The following is a 20,740-nucleotide window of genomic DNA, read 5'->3' on the forward strand; positions in this document are numbered from 1 at the left end:
TTTTTTTTTTTTGAATTCCAAGTGCGTAAGTGACCACATGGGCATAAGCCCCATACACATGTCAAGTTTCATCAAGGTCTGTTGGATAGTCTCAGAGGAGTTAAAGTAACAAATTCACAAACACACAAACTTGCCATTTATTATTATAGATATTTTAGGAGCCTTAACTAACCACACAAATTTAGTTGTATGATTGTAACTTCAACTATGAATATTAATTATTTAAAATGTAACAGATTTAGAAGTCTATCATACCTGTATTCAAGCCAATGATACCAATGGCCTACATTAGTACATGCATTAAAATTAAACTTTCATAACTACAATCCATCAAAAATGTGTAATTTATTTTCAGTTTATCTCAGAAACACAATAATAAACTGTTTTAGAAAATTCAAAATTTATAAATATGATATAAAATTTAAATTTAAAAAAATAAATAACATGCGTATGTTTTTCAATTTTAAAATATCACAGTGAAAACAGGGAGAAGCAGTGAAATTCTTGTTCAGATCACAAAATATATTTCGGTGCTTTAAATCGGCAAACAGTTCCATTTGTTCTGTGCTTGATATGCCAAAGTAATATTGAAATGGGAAGATTTTAGTAAAAATTGAAGTATAAATCACATCATATAATTTAAGCTGTTTTAATAGGAAGGGGTTAATAATATAAATAAAATGGCTTCAATTTCGGTGGGAAGGCAGGGATCAACAAATTAAGTAAAATATCTTCAGTTGAGTCATCGAACATCTTTGATCTGAAAATATAACATATTCATACATTAGTATATTCTCAATACATACATTCATATATGAGAGAGAGGTGGGGAGAGTGTGTGTGCTTTGAATGTCATATTATTGGTTTCAAATTTTGGCACAAGGCCAGCAAATTCAGGGGAAGAGTTAAGTTGATTACATCAACCCAAATGCTCAACTGGTACTTATTTTATCTTCCTCAAAAGGGATGAAAGGCAAAGTCAACCTCGGCAGAATTTGAACTCAAAACATAATGCCAGACAAAATACCACCAAGCATTTTGCCTGGCATGCTAACAATTCTGCCAGCTTGCAACCTTTGAATATTATATTATTAAAAAAAACCAATAACTACGTTGATTGCTCTTTGCTTCTTTTCCCTCAAACATTGAGACAAACAACAACCAATAGTGGCTTTTATCACGTGATCAACCAGACTATTGGATGTTATTATACATTGCTGGTCCCAATGCATTTTGCCCTGTTTTAGCTTATGAATGATGGCACCCTGCTGAAGGCTAATCCATCGCAGGGTTACCCATTTATAGCTGAGTGGACTGGAGCAACATAAAATGAAGTGTTTTGCTCAAGAACACAATGTGTTACTCAGCCTAGGAATCGAACACATGATCTAGCAATCATGAATGCAATATCCCAACCACAGTGTGTTTATAAGCATTAATAATATAATTTTTACAAAATATAAAAATACCGGTTTCAAGACACAGTTCCAGATCAAAATTCTTGCAAAACAATTTAAAATCTACATATATATTTCATTTTTGACCTTTTTGTTCATTTTACATCCATTTTCCTGTGTGTACGGGTATATATATATATATATATATATATATATATACATATATATATATATATATATATATATATATATATATTCTGGCCGTGCCAAGGAGGCAATCCTTTTGTAACAGTTCTACTGGGCACTCTATTCCAATTTCCTTTATATTCCCCTTGTATTATTATTATTATTATTATTCATTTATAGGCATCCAGCTGTAGAAACTCTGCCAAATTTAGATTGGAGCCTGGTGTTGCCATCCGGTTTCACCAGTCCTCAGTCAAGTCGTCCAACCCATGCTAGCATGGAAAGCGGACGTTAAACGATGATGATGATGATGATGATCTCCCTGTAGTATTGATACATAGCATAAAGATTAGTTATTTTTTCAATTAGCTAATGCCACATTCTACCAAATAACAACTGTTAATTCTTTCAACATTCTTTGGCATCAGCACTCAAGACCAAAAGAATTATAAGTTACATTTTTTTTTTCTTTCTTCCTTGCAGAAATATGAAGTAGAGATAGGAAGTAACAGGGATGAATTGTCTAAACAAACCATAATAAATCATAAAGCAATGAAATAAACGTCAGGTGATCTTACCATTTTGCCAAAAATCATTGTCTTTCTCCTATTTAAGATTCCAAGAAAAGATATCAGATAAAACTTTTATCAGCTTCCGACTAAGACATGAATCTCTGCAATATCCTGCAAGGCTCTCTGCTGGTCTGCTGGTATAGGATTGTTACACAGATTCACTTCTTCTATAGAAGCCATACCTTCAAGTTTCTCCTGGTCTACATCTGGTGAAATAATTAAAAAGGAAAAAGAAAACATTTAGTATCTTTTGTATTTCCCTGTGGCTATGTGGTAAGAAGCTTGCTTCCCAACCATATAGTTCCAGGTTCAGTCTCACTGCATGGTACCTTGGGCAAGTGTCTTCTACTGTAACTTTAGGCCGACCAAAGCCTTGTGAGTGGATTTAGTAGACAAACTGAAAGAAACCTGTCATATATGTATATATCTGTGCGTGAGGCAAGACCTTCGAACATTGGGCCTCACCGAGGCGATGACTACTGACCGAGACCTTTGGAAATGTGCTGTGCGTGAGAAGACCCGGCAAGCCAAGTGAGATCGTTGCCGGTGCCCCTGGACTGGCTCTTGTGCGGGTGGCACATAAGATGTACCATCCTGAGCGTGACCGTTGCCAGTACCGCCTGACTGGCCTTGTAGGGTTTTCGAGCGAGATCGTTGCCAGTGCCCCTGGACTGGCTCTTGTGTGGGTGGCACATAAAAGACACCATTTCGAGCGTGGCCGTTTTCGTGCGGGTGACACGTAAAAGCACCCACTACACTCTCTGAGTGGTTGGCGTTAGGAAGGGCATCCAGCTGTAGAAACTCTGCCAAATTAGATTGGAGCCTGGTGTAGCCATCCGGTTGCACCAGTCCTCAGTCAAATCGTCCAACCCATGCTAGCATGGAAAGCGGACGTTAAACGATGATGATGATGATGTGTGTGTGTGTGTTTGTCATCCTGCCATCACTTGACAACCGATGCTGGTGTGTTTATGTCCTCATAACTTAACTTAGCAGTCTAACAAAAGAAGAAACAGATAGAATAAGTACTAGGCTTACAAGGAATAAGTTCTGGGGGGTCAATCTCTTCGACTAAAACAATTTAAGGCAGTCCTCCAGCATGGCTGCAGTCAAATGACTAAAACAAGTAAAAGAATAAGAATACAAGTCGACATAGTATATAGTGAAAACATGTAAATATCTAAGCTTCATCATCTTTACAAATCCTGCTGCATTTCTTTTTCACTAGTTCATTCTATTTACAGCACTTGGCACTTTCCTATGCAACTGTCATCCTTCAAACATATCAAACACAAAAGGAAAAAGTTGGTGTTACTTACCAGTTATTGAATTGTTTTCTGCATTCAGGTTTACTAGCTTCGGTAATCTGTAGACAGCATTTGGTATACAAGTGAAGCTATTGAAGGATATATCTAGAGACTGGAGATTTGATAAGTCTTGTATCTCATCTGGGAGGCTACTGAATTTGTTTTTCTTGAGACATAATTCTGTTGAGGAAAGGAATTTTTTTTTTTTTAATCAGAAAATATTTCTTTCTTCATTAAACAAAAACGGTTCGTGGGAAAGTGAATAAGATTCTGAAATCCCAACCACCACCACCACCACCTAACTGATCAGAGCTTTGCCAGTTCAATGTTGATTACTTCCAGCAGCAAATGTGTTTCACCATTGATCCATCTGAAAGACCTAACCAAGTAGCCAAAATCATCCTGCCAGGCATGTAACTTCAAATCCCTCACAGAATCAAAATCTTTAACCCTCAAATCCCCTAAGCAGTTGTCCCATAACAATTGAATACTATCTTTAACACCTTAAGGAAGTCACCCACTACCACAATTCAGAGGCTTTTATCCACTACTGCAATACATGCAAGAAAATTACCATTAAAAAAAAAGCAAGATGATATGGCCTTCAAGCTCTCCTGCCTCCCAAAGTAAAGCAACTTTATGGAATCCTCTTACTCACTGCTCTTCAACTAAAATAGCTCTGTTAGCTACACTCCTGAGACCCCCTTCGGTCATGACTGACCATGGGTTTGCACCTAGAAAGTTGCCCTCCCAGGCATAAGTTCAGACAAGGTTGTTTATGGAAGACCAGCAGTCGCCCATGCATACCAGCCTCCCCTCTCTACGCCACCAGTATTATCCAAGGGAAAGGCAATGGCCGATAGAGCTTGGCACCTGTGACGTCGCAACTCATTTCTACAGCTGAGTGAACTGGAGCAATGTGAAATAAAGTGTCTTGCTCAAGAACACAACACACAGCCCGGTCCGGGATTCGAACTCACAACCTCACGATCGTAAGCTCGTCGCTCTAACCACTGAGCCATGTGCCTTCACTCCTACTGAAATGGTAAGAGTTGTTAAGAATTACTGCCATCACATTGAGTCCTCTATTGTACATACCAGTATAGTTTCCTTAAATTCAGATCTACAGGAGACTTGCCTGTTTATGTCATTCCCCAACATAACCCTCACTATTGATGAAAGCATGAGAACCACCCACAGTTTCCATCAAAAACTCATTTCGTTGATGGGAAGTTTTCTAACACAGTTCCAAAGATTCTTCAGAGAAATCCCATTTTGGGATCAATAGAAATATTAAGCTTCACAGGCTCTGATGACCTCTCAATTCAACACCCATATATATACTGTCAAACTTGCATCCCAAAGAATAAAATTCTTAATTAGGATGAGAAAAGATTTCGACTATAATCAGTGTCTGCAGAAAGAAAAATTAGGTAGGGTCCGATTCAAATTTTTGCAAGAGGACCCCAAGATCCAAGTGTTAAAATAGTTGTACTAAAGTTCAATAGTAATGTTAAGGTATATACTTTTGCTGATTATAGAAGAGAGATGATCAAAAAGAACTGGATTGTACCTGAGATTCCTGGAAACACCACTCCAAATTTCTTTGGTAGACGTGGAATTTGATTATTAGTGAGAACTAGACTCTCAACACAAACATTCTTCATTAAAAAATATACTGCTTCAGGTATTTGGATTAATTTACAACCAGACAGATCTGGAAATAAAATAAAATACAATTAATAAGCTTAAAGTCAAATTTGATATGAAAACAAATCTAGGTTCTAAAGAAACTTGCAATGGTTGACACCAGTAAACACACAGTTAATAAAATTTTCAATAAAATTTTACTGTAGCCTGCTCTATAGGTGGAATGCTCGGTGCTTATAGTAAAACACCATTTAATAGCAAGCACTACACATCTGTTGATGGGTGCTACATCACCACTACTAAAATGTATGCACAGGATATGCTGAAAGCCTGCATACTTCTTCAAGCACAATAAACACAGATGTTAGAAATAGTAACATTTGGACCTGTTGGATGTAAAATGTGATAAGCTGGTGATGTTGGTGCAGTTTAAATTCCAGAGGGTTGGAAAGGAAAAATTCTGCAAGATGTTTAGAATGGATCTGAGTGGTGAGACACAGTATGTGCAATTAAAGGAGGAGGAGATTAGGTAGTACACTGCTAGCAAATTCAAAGGGGCAGAGACTATTGTAGTAGTGATTAGAAAAGACTCTCTCACAAATACAGTACAACTACTAACCCAAAGATAAGCTGATTTTTATGGCTCTATTTCCTCTAATGCTATCACAACAGCATCTGCTTCTCTAAACAACCAAGCTCTCTTCAAGCCCAATGCACTTACTTCTTTCAGCATTCTTAGTGTGTCTCACCCTCTAGACTCTACACTGTGAATATTTTGTTCAACCATTTCTTGCAGAATTTCAATTCTCTGGAATGTTCTCCTTGCCTACGTTTTGAATATCAATCACATCAATCCCATCATTTGAAGATGGCCTGGAAACCTTGAAAGAGATCTGTAACATTTTTACATCAAGAAATTGAAGCCTTCTTCGGGAGTTAGACATTTACATTAGGTTCAGTACTCTACTATTTGAGCTATCTCCACCACCCATACAAAAAAGATATTTTGGGGTTTGTTTTTTTAAATTACTAACAGATCAAATATTTTGATATTGGGCAGTCCTCTTTTGATAGTAATTTGTATTAATAACTAGCAGAAATACCCGGCGTTGCCCGGGTTAAAGAGAATAATGAAATCTAAAAACCCCGTCTAGACTACGCATCATCTTTATATATAGAGATGTATATACACACACGCACCCAAACACACGTATCATCATCATCATCATCATCATCGTTTAACGTCCGCTTTCCATGCTAGCATGGGTTGGACGATTTGACTGAGGACTGGTGAAACCGGATGGCAACACCAGGCTCCAGTCTGATTTGGCAGAGTTTCTACAGCTGGATGCCCTTCCTATATCAATATAAATATATGAAAGTCAATGAAGTTTCGTAAAAGAAGGTGATCATGTACATACTTTCTTGCTGTTGTGATTATAACACCTCATTGTAAACTATGTTCCTTGTTTTCCCTTGTGGAGCATATACAAATAGGTTTTTTGTTGCTGCCCACTCTTGAGCAGCCAACATACAGTTGTCCATGTGAGAAGCAGGGCTCTTCCAAGAGAAGACCAGCTACAGACAGTGTTTGACCCTGATATTTGTTTATGGACATGGCAAAAGTCACACGAAGGGGGAATTGTAGTCTTCTGAATGTAAAAGGAATGTCTGCTCCTGATGGAGTAAGACGAATTCTTGGAATAAAGACGTCATCCCCTTTTGCACATCCAGAAAGAATGGTAGCCTCGATAACGTGTGACATCATTTTCTAAATAATGCTCATCTGTTATGTTCAGGTTAAAATTTCATCAACATCAAAAATATATGAATGTTCATGGGAGTTATGGCCGTTATGCAAAGAATATAATTTCCAAATTTCATAAAGATCCATTCAGTACTTTTGACGTAGTTTTGGATAAGAAAACAAATGACTAATGTGTGTGTTTGTGTGCATGTGTATGTGTGTGTGATGGGTGTATATATGTATAGATATCTGTATGCATGTATATATGTATATATGTGTACATATTACATGTACATCTATATATATATATACATCTACACATATGTATACATATACATGTATGTATAGATCTATATATATATACATATACGTGTACATCTATATGTATACATATACATCTCTCTCTCTCTCTCTCGTTCTCTCTCTCTCTCTCTTTCTCTCTGAAAGTATCTGTCATTACAGTATCGAAATGGTGTACATATACATGTATATGTATACATATACACCTCTCTCCCTCTCTCTTTCTGTCTCTCTCTTTCTCTCTTTCTCTCTCTGTGAAAGTATTTGACACGAGTGTTTTTGTTTCACTTTTGACACGTCATACTTAAATAGTGGAGGAGATATTATGTTGCCGTGTGCTCGAACTCTGCAAGAAGTTAATAATTTTATTTGACTAAAACACAACTGGAACCCTAAGTAAGGCATGTGTAAAATTTGAATGAAATTGGTTGCGTAGTTCTCGAGTTTTAGGGATTCACACAGACAGACAGACAGACAGACAGACAGACAGACAGACAGACACACATTCTCATTTTTATATATATAGATGACTCAAATAATTTCTTGGTAAAAGAAAAAATTCCTGCTCCATTTTAGATGCTTAAGCATCAAATCAGTCCTAATCGAGCAAAAACTTCTGGTGATGTCCATCCCGTTTCAAAAGCTTCTAATGATGTCTGTCCCGTTTTATTAAGAAAATCTAGGTCTACATTATTCGATACGGCCTACCTTAAAATGATAAGGGTGTGATTTAACAGACATTTGATCGCTATTTCTAGCACGTGAAGCAACAACTTTGAGGCTCTCTCGTTAACTTGTTTCTACTATATATACTGTGGCGATATGATTTCTAGTAATTTTACTGTTTGCATAGCAGACGTAAACCTCTGCTAATGAAATTCGTTCTAAAATTAATACTAAATAAATTATACATTTCAAAATTTCCCTTTGACTAGGCATATAATATTTTTATTTATTTTGATTGATAGAATTAGCCGCCAGAAGGTCGACTCGACGAGAATCGAACGAACACAACCTGCGGGACTGAAGAAATAAAACATTCAAAGGGTTTTCCTTTACCAGCTACAGCCACCAAGACACAACTCAACATAATAATATACAGCAAAAGGAAAGGACAAATGAATTAAAATTCAAAAGTAAAATAACTTCTCAAATTTGAAGCTTTGGCAGACTGCTTACTTTAATCAGGGCCTTTTTTTTTTTTTTTTTTTCGTGGCTCGTCTAACCTATAATCTATTTTGAAAAGCACCAAATTATTTTATTTTTACTTTTTAATAGTTTAGTCAGAGAAAGGGCATATTCTGTGAAGTTTTTTCGTGGTTTCCGAGACTGGAAGGAAGAAGGGAGGAAGTTATCCTCATACCCGGGAGATCGAAATGCTTGCAAAACCGTGGACTTCGCTAAAGGTGATAAAGGGTGACGATAGACTAAATTCATAACCTAAAAAATGGAATAGTCCCTCTGATGGACTTCCACAGCTTTTGTCTCTCGAATTTTATTCATAATGCTTTCATCGACCCGAGACTAAGCTAGAATAATACACTTGCCCACAGTGACACGCAGTGAAACTGAACCTGAAACCATTTAATTGCGAAACGAATTTTTCACATATGCAACAACGATAAACTGTTTTAGGATAGAATCTCGACTAGATCACATGAAATAGATAATCTTTAGCAGAATTGATACAATAAGTATCAACCCTATTAAACTCATATAAGACAATCATAATGATGTCTAAAAACAGAAGCATCCACTTTCATTTTCTAAGCTAAAATCCTATTAGATTAAACTTATCAAAACTTACCCAACTTTTTATCTTGCTTTGCCGAATTACAACGATTAACGACGTTAGCGACATCAGCTCCTGCTTGTGAATGAGCCATAATCGAATTATTTTATTAATTTACAGAGAAGGTATCTTATTATCTAATTATATAGTGACTTTCCCCAAACACAATAAAATAGATTACAAAAGTTGAATGGAAACAAAATTTAGGAAGGCGGTGTAAACCTACGCTAGTTTGGTCTTGCAAATAATTCCATGTGAAGAATGTAGTTTATTTAATACTGCTCAATATACTTGCACACTTCAAAGTTGAAATCAAATTTATTCTATGATTTGTATGTACTATATATATAGTCGTTTTGTTTTATTTCATTTTTTATTTTCCAAATCCTACTATTTTCACCCACTAAGTAATACAAATCTGTCAACACAATAACTGTTGGTTAATGATGTTGGACTACGTTAATTTACTTGGTCTTTTTATAAATATTTTCGGCAAGTACGATGACGTTTATATACTTTGCTGATGAGATCAGATTAAGATCAAAACATAATTGGAGTTGTCTCTCGTGCTTGCTGGAAAAATAGGAAAATATATTGAATTCTGATAGAGAGAAAGACACAATATATGACTGATACTTTATTTTATTGACCTTGTAAACAATAAATAGCACTGTCTACCTACAAAAGAATTTAAGAGAGCTCTGGAAACAAAGAAACAGTGAGAGTTGAACTCAAATTAGAAAGGAACATTTTTAAAATCCTCACATCATTTTGTTGCTCTCTAGCAATTCTACCAATATGTTACCCTATGAAAATAAAATTATTCATTAAGTGAAATCCTTTTGTATACACATTTATTAATTTCAACTTTTGCATGATCTGTACATTGAATATGTTAACGCTAACTTACATAAACTGTTTTTCACATGGATGGATATAAAGTGGTTGGTATTAGGACGTGCATCCAGCACTAAAATCAATGTCAAACAGACCTTGCTGGTGATGGTGCCAAGTAAAAAGCATCTAGTACGCTCTGTAAAGTAGTTGGCATTAGGAAGGGCATTCAGCCATGAAAACCATGCCAAAACAGATTGGAATGTGGTGCAGTCCTCTGGCTTGCTAACAATGCAGTCCTCTGGCTAACAATATATGCATCTCTGATCATGAGCAGGAGTAGTAAAGGAGCATCACAGCCATGTGTTGAGAGGGATTTGGGGGAATTTGAATAAATGTAACAAAAGCAAAGTTTGAAGGAAATCATCTTCATCATCACCATCATCATTATCCATGCTGGCATGGGTTGAACAGTTTGATAGGGGAAGATAATAACACTACCTATTATTATAAATAACTTGCAGGACCTCGTTTGGCCCTGCTTGGATTTGAAACGAAATCCACCTGCTTGTTGCTTGAAAAGACAGTGGGAAATTTCTTTGTCCTGTCAAAAGGGAACATTGATATATTTCTACTTGATCCATGACCATGCTGAGGTGGATGTCCACAGAGAAAATATTGACTTCCAGGAAAAAAACCCTGCCAAAAGAAATAGTGAAGCCAACTTCAGTGTTTCTGTTAGCAGGGTTTTACAACTAGATGACCTTCCTAACAACAGCCACTTTACAGAGTGGACTGAAATATTAGCCATTTTTCATACTTTCTAGGGGTAAGCAAATAGGAAATAACAGTTGCTACCCAGGGACAAAAATTGTATTACAGTGTTATTTGTCTGTCTTTCTCACACAAGAACACTTGACCATGCTGCCTTGGATGGTCAGAGAGACTGCAAGACCAAGCAAATTCCTTAGTCCTTTTAAGGACAGACAACCTCCATAAAATGCATCAACTAAATTCTGTTAAGTGGTTGGAAATAGGAATGGCATCTAAATATAGAAACTATGCCATTAGAACATACAAGTGAAAAGTGGTTTTCTATCCCATCCAGGAGCATAGTGACCCTAAGTAATGATTCAAACTGTGACAACTCATCCAGTTGATGCTAGTATAAAAGGAGAACAGTTGATGAGGATGATGAAGGTGATAGAGGAGTCGGTGCAGTCAGGGACTATTGATTAAGACCTTCTCCTCAAAATTGCCAGCCTTGTGCCAAAATCTGAAATCATTATTACAGCTTCTCTTGAAAATGGACAAAACTTGGCATTGTGGCGTTATCAAGTACCTGTACAAAAAGGGTTTAGCTCCCAAGGACATTTATGTTGACATAGTTGCTACATTAGGACTTTATCAACAGTGCAAAAATGGACAACTGATTTCAAGAAGGGAAAGAAGATTCTTGAAGGTGACCCAAGATCTGGATGTCTTACAACTGGCACCACTGAAGAAAATGGTGACTGTGCTCACCACATGGTAATGGATAACAGGCCTGCACAATGAACTTGGCATAATGAAGTTTTCTTATTTCTTTATTGCCAACAAGGGGCTAAACATAGAGGGGACAAACAAGGACAGACAAAGGAATCAAGTTGATTACATTGACTCCAGTGCGTAACTGGTACTTAATTTATTGACCCCGAAAGGATGAAAGGCAAAGTTGACCTCATTGGAATTTGAACTCAGAAAGTAGCGGCAGACGAAATACCGCTAGGCATTTCATCCGGTGTGCTAATGTTTCTGCCAGTTCAGCATAATGAAGTTTTCTGCTTGGCAGGTGCCACATCTTCAGACACCTGAGCAAAAGTGTACCAGGTTGATCACATCACCAGAAAATTCGACATTGTTTGAAGCAGATCCAGCTGGTTTCTTTAAATGTTTCCTAAGCTAGGATGAGTGTTGGCTTCATCAGTTTGAGCCAGAGACAAAGAGACAATCCATGTAGTGGAAACACCCCTCCTCACCTGCTCCAAAGAAGGCCAAGATCTTTTCGTTTGCAGGGTAGGTGATGGCTTCAGCTTTTAGGGATGCAAAAGGCATTGTGTTTATTTACTATCTTCAAAAAGGGCAACACCATCAATGGGAAGTATGATGCCAACTTGCTGAGGCAGTTATGAAAGGCTATCAAGACCAAACACCCAGGAAACTGACAAAAGGGATCTTGTTTCATAAGAACAATGCTCCAGTCTATGAACATTATAGCTGACCCATGTATAGGAGAAAGGATTACTGATATCAGTTACTCAACCTACCAGTTACAGGAGGCAAAACCACAACCAGCCGTCTTAACTGAAAGAAAGACACACTCTGTAATATAACTCTCGTGAAATTCGCTATGAAATTCGCTATTGAAAAAAGACAGGATTATCCAGAACATACATTATTTCATCAGTGAATAAGTCTTGTAAACAGCTGTGACAAGTGTAATTTCATGTCATTCTAATCAATAAAATTATGTCGTTTGTTTTCACAAAACTGAACATGGAGAGCTTTTAAAATGTTACTAACATTAAATGTTAGCCATTTATACAATAGGATCTTTTTTATTTTTAATTGGTTCAGCTCCTGCAGTGCATATATAACACTTTGTACTAAACAGAAAATATCCTGATTTCTATTTTTAGTTTAAAATTCAAAACAAAACTAATAAACTACTTGTTGAATGTATACACATATAATATTACAATTGTGTGAACATATGTGCACATATACCCACACAGACACACATTTATATAGAAAAGAAAAAGAACATTGTCGTAAAGATCATTAGCGAGACAAAAATCCGTCTTCAGCAGCAAATAAAAGTCTCTTCTATTTTCCAATTGCTCCAGTGAAATCACATCTCAGATAGTCTTTAACAACCTTCTGTCTTTGTTATTATTTTCCATCTTATCTTTTACTTGTTTCAGTCATTGGACTGCAGCAATGTTGGGGCACTACCTTAAAGTGTTTTAGTCAAACATATTGAACCCAGTTTTTTTTGTTTTTTTTTACCAAACTGATAAGTTATGGGGATGTAAACAAACCAACACCTGTTGCCAAGCAAGGGAGGGGGACAACAAAATACACACACTTATAGATGTGTGTATATGCATGTGTGTGTGTGTGTGTAGAATATAATTATTCATTAATTCATTAATTTCAGTTTTCAGTCATGTCATTACGTATCACACTTACAGCTACTGATATAGATGTGACATGAAAAAGATGAAACTACAGGATCATCCAGTGTTGAGAGTTTATGACGCCAGGGTTTGTTTTGGCTCTTCAGATATCAACAGCCACCAACACATCACAGGAGATTGAACAGACAGTTGAAAAACACAGGGGGTTGGGTCAAATAAAATAATGACTTCATAAAGTTCTTTCAAGGTCGTGCAATTAACAAAAAAAAAAAAAAAAATGAGACTCAGCTTTTAACACAAGTGAACCAAAAAATTTTTTAAATTGTTGAAAAGGCATCAGTTTTGAAAAATGTGTTCCAGGGAAGCTGTGACTCCCTATGCTCTCCTATGTCTCTGACTCAGATCTGCCTACGTCACCATTCTTTCTCAGCTGTTTTATTCAGTCACCAACCTGCAGTTTTTAGCTCTTTATCTCTCATACATAGTGTCACACAAATACTCCAAACACTTTCACTCACTCTCCTTACTTTTCTCATCTGAAAGATGTCTCCAGAGGCGACATCTGTTACCTTCCAATTCAGAATTTCTTATTAATGAAATCATCATCATTATTATAGGCACAAGTGTGACTGTGTGGTAAGAAGCTTGCTTCCCAACCACATGGTTCCGGGTTCAGTCCCACTGCATGATACCTTGGGCAAGTGTCTTCTACTATAGCCTTGTGAGTGGATTTGGCAGAGGAAAACTGAAAGAAGCCCATTGTGTGTGTGTGTGTATGTGTGTCTGGGTCTGTGTCTGTGTGTCTGTCTGTATCTGTGTGTGTTTGTGTCTTTGTATCTGTGTTTCTCCTCCACTACCATTTGCCAACTGGTGTTGGTTTGTTTACATCCCCATAACTGAGCAGTTCATCAAAAGAAACTGACAGAATAAGTAGCAGGCTTTAAAAAAATAGTCTCGGGATTGATTTGTTCAACTAAAACTTTCCAAGGTGGTGCCCCCAGTATGGCCACAGCCAACTGACTGAAACAAGTAAAAGATAATAACAGATAGAAGATTATCACCATCATTTTAATGTCCCCTTTTCCATACTTGGATGGGTCAGATGGAGTTTATCGAGGCAGCTTTTCTATGGCTGGATGCCCTTCCTGTCACCAACCTGTTCTCAAGCAAAGTAACATTTCCCCATGGCCAGACATGTTTCCATAGAACATCAGAAATGAATGATTCATATACAACAATCCCAAGAAGTCTCAAGCGAAGGAGACACAATCACACACACACACAAAGCTTTTGTTGGCCCAGAGCTATAATAGAAGACACCTGACCAAGATGCCACAGTGTTGAACTGAACTTGAAACCATGTGGTTGAGGAACAGACTTCAATAACCACATAGCCACATCTGCTTGCTAAAAATCATACAGAAAGTGATAAAGAAGAAAATATTTCACACGATAAAACTCTTTACTTTGGCTGTCTAACAGTTTGGAATGGTAACAGCTGTAGAGCTTGATCGCTTAGCTTTGTTGATCATTTTCATTAATACAATTTCTTTACTAGCCCACAACCACCACCTACATCACCACCTCCAACACCATTAACCATCATTGCTTAGACTTAGGCTTTTAGATCTTGATTGCCTCTTACACTTCATAACTATATTTAAAGGGCTCTTCCTCTGTTTTCTCTCATTGCAAACTACCGCATCCTTTGCTAACTCATTGATTGCACATTGACAAGGAAAAGCAACCACTACATTCTCAGAGTTGTTGGCGTTAGGAAGGGCATCCAGCTGTAGAAACTCTGCTAGATCAGATTGGAGCCTGGTGCAACCATCTGGTTCGCCAGTCCTCAATCAAATCGTCCAACCCATGCCAGCATGGAAAACGGACGTTAAACGATGATGATGAAATACAAAAAATGGAGGAAAATACACAAAAAGTTTATGTATGTATGATTGTCAGCTGTGTGTTTGTGCATGCAAGCATGTATTATATTTTCCACTATTATATTGGAATAAAGTGTGTGTGTGTGTGTGTGAATTTGTCATATGTAAAGTAAACAGGATTACATGTAACCTTGTTTACTTTTATATATGACAAACATATATCAGATTACATGTTACTTCTAACACAAGTACTTTCAAATTTCCACATCCCAAAATAAACAATTTATAAAGAGAAAACATTGTTCTCTTTACACAAAATTCACCAGTTTTTCAAGATTATACATGAAACATTTGTTAACATAACAAACTGCCTCTGAAAGTATAGTTACAAATGAATATTTATAATCATGTGGTAAATACTTTTCAAAATGTATTAGCAGTATATAATTTGGGATTATATCTCACTTTTAGGATTGGTAAAATTTATAAATCAAAATATTGCACGCTGTGAAATTTGTGAGATGTGGCATTTCATACAAGCTTTACTTTTGAAGAAAATTGCAAAATTCTTTTTTTCTTCTAGCATAAAAACTTACATTAACTTACAAATTTTATCAAATTTCTTCAAATTCTAGTTGTTGCTATTGAATCCAAGATCAGACTAGACTCACTAGACATATGGCCAAAAGAGTTCCAGCTGTCCATATTGTCATTTTCACAGGGATATTGTATATCTAGGTCTACATTATCCAATATCTTCCTTATTTTTAATGTAGTAGGTGGTCAATTTGGCCAAAATTTGGATGTTATTTCTAGCAGACCAAATAACCATATATGAGTTACTAACAGGTTTCTAGGAATCCAGTTTTTTTTCTTTGCTATTATGATGTTATTTCATATCATGATCTTTTTTTTTTTTTGTGTTTTTATAATACTGACTATGCTTTCAGAGAAGCCACAAGTTCTGTAATGTATTTTGTGTTGCTAATATATGCATAAATAATTTATGTGAGGGCTACTGCCGGAAAGCCCACCACCACCACCACCACTATATATATATATATATATCATCATCATCATCATCATCATCATCGTTTAACGTCCGCTTTCCATGCTAGCATGGGTTGGACGATTTGACTGAGGACTGGTGAAACCGGATGGCAACACCAGGCTCCAGTCTAATTTGGCAGAGTTTCTACAGCTGGATGCCCTTCCTAACACCAACCACTCAGAGAGTGTAGTGGGTGCTTTTACGTGTCACCCGCACGAAAACGGCCACGCTCGAAATGGTGTCTTTTATGTGCCACCCGCACAAGCCAGTCCAGGGGCACTGGCAACGATCTCGCTTGAAAATCCTACGGGAGCCAGTCAGGCGGTACTGGCAACGGCCACGCTCAAAATGGTGCATCTCATGTGCCACCCGCACAAGAACCAGTCCAGGGGCACTGGCAACGATCTTACTTGGCTTGCCTGGTCTTCTCACGCACAGCACATTTCCAAAGGTCTCGGTCAGTAGTCATCGCCTCAGTGAGGCCCAATGTACTAAGGTCTTGCCTCACCACCTCAGCCCAGGTCTTCCTGGGCCTACCTCTTCCACGGGTTCCCTCAACTGTTAGGGTGTGGCACTTTTTCACGCAGCTATCCTCATCCATTCTCACCACATGTCCATACCAGCGCAATTGTCTCTCTTGCACACCACAACTGATGCTTCTAATGTTCAGCTTTTCTCTCAAGACACTTACACTCTGACGGGTATTCACATTGACATTACACATCCAACGGAGCATACTGGCTTCATTTCTTGCGAGCTTACGTATGTCCTCAGCAGTTACAGCCCATGTTTCACTGCCATGTAGCATGGCTGTTCGTACGCATGCGTCATACAGTCTGCCTTTTACTCTGAGTGAGAGTCCCTTTGTCGCCAGCAGGGGTAAGAGCTCTCTAAACTTTGCCCAGGCTATTCTTATTCTAGCAGCTACACTTTCAGCGTACCCACCCCCACTACTAACTTGGTCGCCCAGATAGCGGAAGCTATCGACTACCTCTAGTTTTTCACCCTGGAATGAGATAGAAGTTGTTTCCTGTTTGTTTACAGTATTTATTGCACCTGAACATCTGCCACAAACAAAAACTAACTTGCTAGTTAACCTGCCTTTGATGTTGCTGCACCTCTTATGTGTCCATAGCTTGCACCGGGTACATCTTATAGAGTTACTACCTACTCCTTTTCTATATACTGAGCAGGGCCATCTACCTGAAGGGGTTTGTGTTTTATCTACCTTCCTACTTATTAGGATTTGGGTTTTAGCTAGGTTGACTCTAAGGCCCTTCAATTCTAGACCTTGCTTCCACACCTGAAACTTCTCCTCTAGTTCTGATAGTGACTCCGCAATTAGGGCAAGGTCATCAGCATAGAGGAGCTCCCAGGGGCAACCTGTCTTGAACTCCTCTGTGATTGCCTGGAGGACTATGATAAATAAGAGGGGGCTGAGGACGGAACCTTGGTGGACCCCTACCTCTACCCGGAATTCATTGCTGTACTCATTTCCAACCTTCACCTTACTGGCAGCATCTCTGTACATGGCTCGCACAGCTCTCACTAACCATTCTTCTATCCCAAGTTTCCTCATTGACCACCAGATAAGGGATCGGGGGACCCTGTCAAAGGCTTTCTCCATGTCAACGAAAGCCAGGTACAGAGGTTTATCCTTAGCTAGGTATTTCTCCTGCAACTGTCTCACTAGAAATAAGGCATCAGTAGTGCTTTTACCTGGCACGAACCCAAACTGCATCTCATCTAAATTGATTCGCTCCCTAATTAGTTGGGCTATGACCCTCTCTGTAACTTTCATAACCTGATCTAACAGCTTAATGCCTCTGTAATTATTTGTATCTAAAGCGTCACCTTTACCTTTGTAGCAGTTGACTATGATGCTGCTACACCAGTCATTGGGTATGACTCCTTCGTGTATCACCTGGTTCGTAATACGGGTGACTAGGCTATAGCCAACACTGCCAGATATTTTGAGCATCTCTGTAGTGATTCCTGATGGGCCGGGGGCTTTCCCAATCTTCATACTCTTAATTGCTTTATCTACCCTGGTACTATCAACTCGGATAGCTGGTCCCTCTATTGGGTCGACATACAGCAGGCTCTCTTTCTCCCATTCATTCTCTTTATTAAGCAATCTATCGTAGTGGCATCTCCAGACCTCTTTCTTTGCATCCTCATTTAGTGCAAACGTACCATCATCCATGCGAACACATTTCTCTCCTACAACATCACTATTCTCTCTCCTACACTGTCTTGCAACACGAAATACCTCGAGTCTTTGGTCCTCACGGCGCAGAACATTGGCAAATCTTTCCTTATCTGCTTCCCCTCTGGCTAAATAAACCTGTCGCCTAGCCTCCCTTCTGGCACATTGGTACAATTCCCTGCTACCACCGTTCTTCCAGTCCTTCCAAGCCTGTTTCTTTTGTCTAATAGCCCTGTCTACCTCCTTGTTCCACCACCACGTTACTCTGGGTCAGGAGGGGACCTTACACCACCCACAAATCTGGTCGGTGGCTTTCAACAGGTTGTCCCGCAGAAATCTCCAATTGTCTTCCACGTTGTATGATGCTATATCCCCTTCTACTTCGTTAAATGCTTCAAGTAACTTGTCTCTAAGTCTCTGTCCGTTTGCAGGGTCTTTAAGCTTCCAGGGTCTTTATATATGGTGCATGTTAATGTGTCAAAAATAAACACAAAGATGAGGTAAGAGATAAAGACAAAGCTGGTATTTCTTTGATGCTTAGAAAATGGGAAAGAAAAAGAAGGAAATGCTTTTAATGTTTAGAGTATTCAGAAAAATAGGAGAGAGAGAGAGAGAGAAACAGACAGACAGACATATGGATACTATATACATCTATACTTACACTTATCTGTGTGATTGTGCATACATCTGTGTACGTGTATGTGTGTGTGTATGTATGTATATATATATATATATATATATATATATATATATATATATATATATATATAGGGTAGCTACTGGTTATGACCAGTCAGTGTCTGATGAGTTGCCTGTATTGCTAAGAGCAATAACAAACATGGAACATGAAACCAATGGTAGCTTTCTGACTGGCCACAACCAACAACTACATAATATATTACTGCTCAAAAAATTTCCTAGTGTGTGCTTTTTTTTCAGAAAAAACTGACCTTAAGGGTATCGTGAAAGGCCTTTTACGGGGCTTAGAAAAACTAAAATACCACTGCAATAAGTGTATGAATCAGAGAGGGGAATATTTTGAATAAAATCATAATTAACCAATCCTCCTGTATTTTCATTTATACAGACAGGCAGACTTCTTTCAGTTTCCATGTACCAAATCTACTCACAATGCTTTAGCTGGCCCAGAACTATAGTAGAATTCAATTCACTAGTCTGAGGTACCCTGTAGTGGAACTGAACCCAAAACCATGTGTTTGGGAAGCAAGCCTCATAACCATACAGCCAAACCTGCAGCTTGGCAGAATTGACATGGCAATTACCAGCAATTCTGTTTCACGATGTTCAGAAAACTAAAATACAACATACAATTACTCATTGATTGTATGCAAAGGTTACTTAGTAACCAACTTCTAAAACACACAAAGAAATGAAAGCCTTATCTATGACATTTGACCATCTTGAAGAAAAAAGGAGAAAAAGAAGTACACTTTGGATAATGTAGTTATTTGGTCATAGGTGTTTGAGCTGGGCTGACTTGAAGCTGATCTAGTCACTCACACACACACATACATAAACACATATGCACAATTACACATGATACTGAATATAGAATAATGTTTATAACTATAACTATAAGGGAACATTATTATGTAACCAATTTCGAAAAATTGAGGATATCAGAGTAGCCATCTACAGTGTATTTTAAAATTAGTTTGAAAGTGGAACTCTGTATATATATTTCAAGTTTCACATACTACATTACAAAATTTGCTACTGTCCAGATACCAAGGGAAGAGAATTGTTGGAATTTAATACGTTAGGTAGTATAGAACTCAATACACAGGTTAGAGTGGATATATATTCATTATATCAAAGTTGATAGTTTTCACTGAGATTCACTCGTAGCTGGGCTTTTCACAACTGTTCCCAATCAGGAACAGCCAAGCTGAAGGTGAAACTCAGAGAAGACTATCAACTTTGATGTAATATATAGGTTTGGTGATACAAACGGGAAAAAATAGTCGCTATGCTTGGTCGCTAAATCCACAAGTTTCTTTTTTATTCTCTCTCTGTTTATTTTCTTTTATTCCTTTCTGTTGAAGAGCGTAGGCTTGAAACGTAAAAGACTTTCTCACTTTCCCGAGTGTGAAACTAATACACCTGCTTGTTGTTCATATAGCTGTCTTCATCTTTTAGATCCTAAATTTCAACTATATATATATATATATATATATATATATATATATATATAGTGAGAATTTATTAAAAAATAAAAAAAGTCCTGGGGTCGATTTGTTCGACTAAAGCGGTGCTCCAGCATGGCCGCAGTCAAATGACTGAAACAAATAAAAGAAAAGAATGTGTATATATAGATAGTTACAGAGTGACTCAATGGCCGAAAGTTTTGTCCATTGACGTTTGAAAAGTGTCCAAAACTGTCGGCCCTTGAGTCATTCAGTAACTTCTGCCGATTAACAATAATAAATATAAATATATATATACCCACTGGCAATATAATTTATAAAGACTGCAATCATATACAACAGCCACCAAGAAACATTTGCCAACTGTCTTATCCTGATGGTTAATCCACCTTATTATGGGGTACCACAGGGCCAGCCACTCTCACTCACTCACTCTATCTGTCTCTCTCTTTCTTTCCCCCA

General features: G+C 37.7%; 1 protein-coding gene across 2 annotated transcripts; it reads right to left on the reverse strand.

Annotated features, from left to right (window-relative positions):
• Positions 1–328: 328 nt before the first annotated feature.
• On the reverse strand, positions 329–20,715 carry LOC106878923 (leucine-rich repeat-containing protein 20). Of its 2 annotated transcripts, none has more exons than XM_014928305.3 (5): positions 20,581–20,715; positions 5,036–5,179; positions 3,475–3,642; positions 2,162–2,361; positions 329–760 (listed from the first exon to the last, which is right to left on the reverse strand). In XM_014928305.3, exons 1-4 carry the CDS (start codon positions 20,609–20,611, stop codon positions 2,231–2,233), a joined length of 474 nt encoding a protein of 157 aa, XP_014783791.1. In that variant the 5' UTR covers positions 20,612–20,715; the 3' UTR covers positions 329–760; positions 2,162–2,230. The 2 variants fall into 2 exon arrangements, with proteins under 2 accessions (XP_014783791.1, XP_014783774.1); XM_014928288.3 differs by lacking the exon at positions 20,581–20,715 and adding an exon at positions 8,967–9,187.
• Positions 20,716–20,740: the final 25 nt, after the last annotated feature.

This window comes from Octopus bimaculoides, chromosome 4, assembly GCF_046866305.1.
Source record: "Octopus bimaculoides isolate indiv1 chromosome 4, ASM4686630v1, whole genome shotgun sequence".
In the NCBI taxonomy this organism is placed as follows: domain Eukaryota; kingdom Metazoa; phylum Mollusca; class Cephalopoda; order Octopoda; family Octopodidae; genus Octopus; species Octopus bimaculoides.